The following is a 6,811-nucleotide window of genomic DNA, read 5'->3' as shown; positions in this document are numbered from 1 at the left end:
GTATCTTCTCTCTTTAGTATTATTTCACTTGTATTTTTGGAGTGGAATAAAATATTGGTTGTGTCCGAGAAAGTAGGCAAAATTTGCCGAACCTCGTAAATTCTGGTATTCCTTTTATTATTGTTTTATTGTGTTATTTATTATTTAATGGCTGTCATAATTTTTGGTATTGTAATTGTGACTCATTCGCACTATATACATTTGGCTTCCGCAACAATAAGAATATTAGGCCTCTTCCTGCAGCTGCTATTTTGCGCCATAGTCGTTTACCTTGGTTACAGAAAGTATATGAAACCAGCTGCCGAGTTTAGAATAGTCTAAGGTAGAGGACAAGGCACCGGCGTCACCTATTAGTCTGATCAACAACTAAACTTTTTTTGTAATAAATTAATAATAGTAGTAATTGAGTTGAGTCAGGTCAACTCATAACCTTTGTTTCAACCAAAATTAAATTTGTAAGAAAAAAATAGTTTGTTTATTAATTTTTTAAGATTAGTGTGTTTATATACATACGAAAACCTCAAATCATTTTTTGTAATTGCGCTAGAGTAGTCCTTTGAAGCGGTCATCAACTTGCAATTTTGCTGCTACATCATTTGGTTTCTGTTTACAAACTTAGAGTAAAACAACTTTTCATTGGTGCACCGTATATTTTTCAGGATCTCAATGTATATTATAGCAGAAAAGCCTAGAAATCCTGCACGGTTGACAGCAACTCCCCTAAAATCTCACCATTTCCTCTATATAAATAGCTACAGACTCTGCACTTCAGTCACCAGTGAACCAAAACTGATTAAAGAAAACTTGCCTTTTTATTACGAGTTGAAACATGGAAATAAGAAACAGTCTGCTGCTATTAGTGCTGATACTTTTCTCTGCACTAGTGGCCTCTGTTAGTGGGCATTGGAGGGAAAGAGAAGAGGGAGAAAATAGTGAGCAAAGGACTCAAGGAGAAAAATGGTTTTTGTTGCGTCACTTACATGATGTAGTGAAAACTGATGCTGGGGTCATGAAATTGGTGAAGGGTGGATATCACAGAGGAACATCTTTCCATAGTCCAATGCATATTGGTTTCATCTCTATGGAACCCAATAGCCTCTTCATCCCTCAGTACCTTGATTCCAATCTTCTCCTCTTTGTTCACCATGGTAAACTTAATTTTTTGACTTTACCTTCGACAGTGTTTTAGACTTTTTACGCTATCAGATCACATAAAAGATAACTACATGTAATTAAAATAAAAAAAGTGCCCAAAAAATAAGTCTGCTACAATATGTTAAAATAACATCATTTTTTATATATATAATGTCAGTGTATTTAGGTACCCTTTGCTTAGTAAGCCAGAATGTTCATTTTCTATGAAATGAATACAGGGGAAGCAAGAGTTGGACACATCTACGGGGATGAATTAGCAGAAAGGGGTTTGAAGCCCGGTGATGTGTACACAATTCCTGCTGGATCAGCTTTCTATTTGGAGAATAGAGTTGAAAACCAGAGACTTCACATTATTTGCAGTATTGATGTTACCTCTGAATCCATGGGATGGCATGCCTTCCAGGTACCCTAAGCCAATTTCTCAAAAATTGGTGATTTAATCCATTTCTTGTCTTACGTTTTATAGTCCTTTTTTCCAAAAAAATTGTAGTAACTCATGTAACTATTTTGCAGTCTTTCTTCATTGGTGGTGGAAATTATCCTACATCCGTTCTTGCTGGATTCGACCATACCACATTATTAACTGCTCTTAATGTAAGTATTCAAGTAATTTACCTTTTCTTGCTACATTTGTCAGTGGGAAAAAAAAACTGAATCAAGATTAATATTGTATAACTGCAGGTCTCTACAGAAGAATTAAGCACGTTCTTGACAAGGCAATCTTCCGGGCCAATCATGCATTTGTCTGGTTCTCATCACACACACATTTGGTCCAAATTCTTGGCCCAAGAGCCCCACAAGAGACTAGCTCACTTGAAGAGGGTTGCGAATTTTGAGGAAGAAACTATCCCAAAGGAGGATGAATCAACATGGTCATTGAGGAAATTTCTATTTACTTTGTTAAACAGGGAAGACGTTGTCGAGAGAGTGAATCATAAAGCTCCATCAGCGTATAATCTCTACAACAGGAAAGCCGATTTCAAGAACGACTATGGATGGAGCAAGAAATTGGATGAGTCTAATTATCCTCCTCTAAAGATATCTGGAAATGGCGTTTTTCTTGTCAATCTATCTCCGGTAAGGACCCTCTCTTTATTCAAGGTCATTGATCATACATGAAAATATGTATTATACAAAGTCGGAACTTATAGTCACGGAATTAAGCATGGTGGTGCAGTGATCCTACGCACTCAATGGCTTAAAAATCGTAAATTTGCCTAAGGCAAGTGGTGAACTTTGATTAAAAAAAATCTCAAATCTCCTATTGTGAAAGCAAATCTTAGGTGTCAAGTGGTCTATGTATTGTAATAGTATGTTTTTTTTTTCCAGCTTACAAGTTTTATGTGAGTTTGTTGGTTAATGTAGGGATCCATGATGGCACCTCATGTTAATCCAACAGCAATAGAGTATGGAATAGTTTTGAAAGGGACTGGCAGAGTCCAAATTGTGTATCCAAATGGAACTTTAGCCATGAACGCTAGAGTACGAGAAGGGGACGTTTTTTGGGTGCCGAGGTACTTCCCCTTCTGCCAAATTGCTTCAACAAATGGCCCGTTTGAGTTCTTTGGCTTCACGACATCAGCAAGGAGAAACCATCAGCAGTTCTTGGTGGGTAAGAACTCATTGATGCAGAGCTTGAGAGGGCCCGAATTTGCAGCTGCATTTGGTATAAGTGAGAAGAGGCTTAAGAGGATTGCCAATGCTCAAAGTGAACAAGTCATCTTGCCATCATGGTCACCGGCTTCTCCCCATGACAAGGCAACAGAGCCAGAGAGGAAGAAGACGGTCAAGTTTGAAAGGATGATGGGGAGCTTTGGCAACGACATGATCATGGGTTTTGATTAGTTTAGTTTAGTTGAAATGCTAGCTAGTTGGGCTAGTCATGTTTTGGCATGAACGCTAGGAGGCAATCTTAGAACTATGTTGTTCTTTTTTTGTCTTTTTTTTTCTTTCTGGTGTGCATTCGAATCGGTTTATCGATAAATCGAATCGATTATTTGTTATCGGTTCGAAATTTTCCTTATCGAGTTTTCGATTTCGATTTTGTCCTCTTCGATTATCGGTTTATCGATAAACCGATAAGATATACTATTTTTTTTTACCCTTATTCTATAATACCCTTTCCTTTACCCTAAGTCTCTAACCCTATTATTTCATTTGCCACATTTAAGGAATGATCATATTTAAAGCTCAAGGGAATGAAGTTCAAATTAATGGAAAATAGAAATACCCGTGATGATGCATTTTTTTTTATATACCGATGGAGTGTTGGTGACATACATTTGATCCCTTACTTTAGTTTTGTTGCATGTGCTTGTTGACACAATTTTTATGTTATAAATGGTGTTCGTCTTATTTTAGCTTCTTTTTGTCCATATTAGTTAGGCGTATTTATAGTGATATACTTTCCGTGGAATCTCACAAATTTTCTTATTAGTGTAATCGATAACCGAATCGATAAGCCTCAAAAATCGATAAATCGAAAAAATCGAAACCTTATTGAAACGATAACGATAAGCATATGTACAAATCGATAATCGATAAGTAATTATAGATAAGAGTCAAAATCAAATCGATAAATCGAATGCACACCCCTACTTATGGTTGGATTTTGTTTTCTTGGTCGCCTTGGACACAAGAGGCCATGCCCTTTTTGAGTTTTGAATAAGACGGATTTGTTTTTGCACGTTCCAATGATGGCTCAAACTGCATTAAGAAAATTTAGAGTTTCACTTGGCACCTGTGCATGGTTGGTATTCGTCAACATGATATTTGAGACTATAAACAGAAAGAACTGATATCTTGAGAGTTTCAGTATTATAGAATTTAGTTCCTGATAACAATATGGTGTTTAAACTGTACATTGGAAGAACTACATTTGCACGGCCGCACCATCACAAAAGAGAAAAGAATGTTGAATAAACTCGATCCATTTGTTCACTGTAGTTGAGACGCGTTGCACTGCAGTTCCTATGCAGAGGCGGATGTAGTATTGTTCTACCGACGGGTTCAACTGAACCCATAATTTTCGATGCGGAGTAAAATTTTATATGTAAAAATTCATTAAAATTGCAACAATAGTGGATATGAACCCATAACTTTAAAAATATAATAAGTTCAATGCGAAAAACCTTAAAAGTTGAACCCACAGGATTTAAATCCTAGATCCGCCTCTATTCCTATGAATCTTAAATTTTTAAGCAAATCCTACATTATTAGAAGTTGTGGGAAGAAGAAGATGAGACACATTTGCGAATTAAGCACATCATATTATACTATATTATAAATGGGAAGCACCTAAAATTAAAGTTAGATTACGAAAATGTCCATCAAAAACTGAGTGACAGTTTTGTCCTTCAATCAAACACAACTCTATATAAAACTCTACAAAAATATAAACTGATGTTTCATACTTCACTACCACATAAGATGGGGGGTGATTTGTGTGGTGACCAATTTTTCGATTAAACTGATTATGGAAGGACCTGGTTCTTCTAAGTGTTCCTTAACCTACTATTGCAGATATAGTAAATGCGGAAAGTAAAGAACAAAAGTATTTTACGTGGAAAACACCTAGCTCAAAAGATGAAAAAACCAATACCTAATACTCAGTAGGATTTTCCCCAACACTTCACTAAATCACTGAGCCAAAACACCATTTACAAAACTCTTTGTAAACCTAAGGATTACCTCTAATCCCGTTGTAGCAACCAGCCTCTAACTGTTGCGACAACTTCAAGTTAACTCTAACTTGAATACTCAAAGTACCTATTACAATTTCTTCTAGATAAAGCTGAAAGGTACAATATGAAAACACTTACTACAATTGAACTAGAAATAAAGAAAGACACATAAAACTCTTTATGGAGCTGGTTCTTCAATCTGGTTCATGTAGCTTCAGGTTTGCACACTTGAATCACACACGAACTGCTTGCAAAAAAGCCTTGCTATTTTGCTCTAAATTCACGTTTAACTTCTGCATTTGTGCAGCCCCTTGTAATGTGAGAACATCCTGATATTTATAGAGTTAGTAAATAGAGATTGACTAGAATTCTGATGCTACACTTCCTTGGTGTAAGAGTTCTAGTTGATTTCAACTTTTAACTCCTTCCCTATCTTAGATAGTGTTCTCTTTGATTAAGGAGCCCTTCTCCTTATCAATTATGCAAACTTTTCGATCAGAAGATATCAAATATACCAAGTTAAACTTATCTCCTTCACGTGCATCCTACATGCTCGAATCTGGCCGTCTCTATGCACACAAGGGATGGACCTGGAGTGATGGACCTGGTTCATGCCTGAGTTCCTTTGTCAGTCTTCAAAACTAACCTTTACTTGGGCCCACAAATTCTCCCTTTTTGATGATGACAAACTCTGTGCTTTTCATAAGCTTAGGCCCTGTTTCAACTCAGCTCAACATCAACACAATGTTAAATTTTTTTGTTCTTTTTTATCACTTATCATCAAGGACTAGGTACATTAAGTTATAGACATCACTGTTCAAAGTGTAAACAACACTTGTTTAAAGCACAATCTTTTTTCCCCTTTTGGCATCATCGAAAAGTTGCATAAAAAATATGAGATAATCAGATTTTAAAACTTACTCATGGCCATTGGGGCTACTTCAAATGCAAACATGGATTAATCATCATACTTCAAGCTAAGAATTTTAACCATCAAAGAAATATAAACAAATAGTTAGAGCAAAGGACAATGAATTTTATTGATGATTGATAAGATTATACCATAAAGCATAAGAAGAAATAAAAATACTGAAAACATGAGCAAAAAAAAAAAGTTCCGAACTGGGTCACTGATTGATCTACACTAGGCTAGAAGGCTTAAGGCTGGGAAGAACTAGGTGCTTGGTTTTTGACTTGGAGGAGTTTCATCATACCCTGAAGAATGCCATCATTCTTCTCTTTTTCTCTTGTCAGCTCAGTTCTGAGAGCATCTCTCTTAGTCTCCACCTCAACCAATCTCTTCTTCAGCCTTTCAATCTCAGCATCCTTAGCCTCACTTTCTTGCACCAAGGCTCTAATCTTGCTATTTACTAGTAACTTTTTGGATGAACTAGGTTCTTTAGGAGTGGCATTAACTTCATAATCGCAAGCAAGCGGAGTATTAACCAAAAATGATCCATGCTTGTACTAACCTTCCACCTTTTTATAGGTACATTGAAATGTGCAAGCATAGTTGTGAGAATGAAGCAATAGGGAATGGTATGAGTTTTGGTGCCATTGATAACTCTATCAAGAAACTGGATTATAGCTTTTAGTCACTTTCTTCAGCAGGTCTGCAAGGGTTTCCTCTACAGATGAACCAGGTTCATCTCCCCAAACAATCATTGCACCTGCGTCTTTGGTTAAACTCACAGGAGTGGGTGAAGAATTAGCCATTCTTGACCCCTTCCCCTCATAGTACTCCTAGCACCCTTGCTCTTTTTTTTTTTTCATTTTTACCACCAACTTCTCCAGATTCTGTAGTCTTAACATTTGCTATAGATCCTACAAATCTATTCTCCAAATTTGTAGAAATTTTAGAAATTGTCTCACGAAAAACTTTAGAATCAAAAGATGCCTGTTCAGTTTCGGAAGAACCACTTTCTTCCCCCTGAGTAGCAGACTTAAAAGAATCTAGGTAGTTTAATACGGCC

At 36.5% G+C, this 6,811-nt stretch overlaps 1 protein-coding gene across 1 annotated transcript; it reads left to right on the top strand.

Annotated features, from left to right (window-relative positions):
- The first annotated feature begins 763 nt into the window (after positions 1–763).
- LOC107774312 (vicilin-like seed storage protein At2g28490) lies at positions 764–3,200 on the top strand. The gene is made up of 5 exons (XM_016593809.2): positions 764–1,148; positions 1,374–1,558; positions 1,669–1,749; positions 1,837–2,232; positions 2,521–3,200. Exons 1-5 carry the CDS (start codon positions 830–832, stop codon positions 2,998–3,000), a joined length of 1,461 nt encoding a protein of 486 aa, XP_016449295.2. The 5' UTR covers positions 764–829; the 3' UTR covers positions 3,001–3,200.
- Positions 3,201–6,811: the final 3,611 nt, after the last annotated feature.

Source organism: Nicotiana tabacum, chromosome 8 (assembly GCF_000715075.1).
Source record: "Nicotiana tabacum cultivar K326 chromosome 8, ASM71507v2, whole genome shotgun sequence".
NCBI classification, from domain to species: Eukaryota; Viridiplantae; Streptophyta; class Magnoliopsida; order Solanales; family Solanaceae; genus Nicotiana; species Nicotiana tabacum.
Note: the sequence above shows the minus strand (reverse complement) of the source record. Positions and strands in the feature narration are given on the sequence as shown.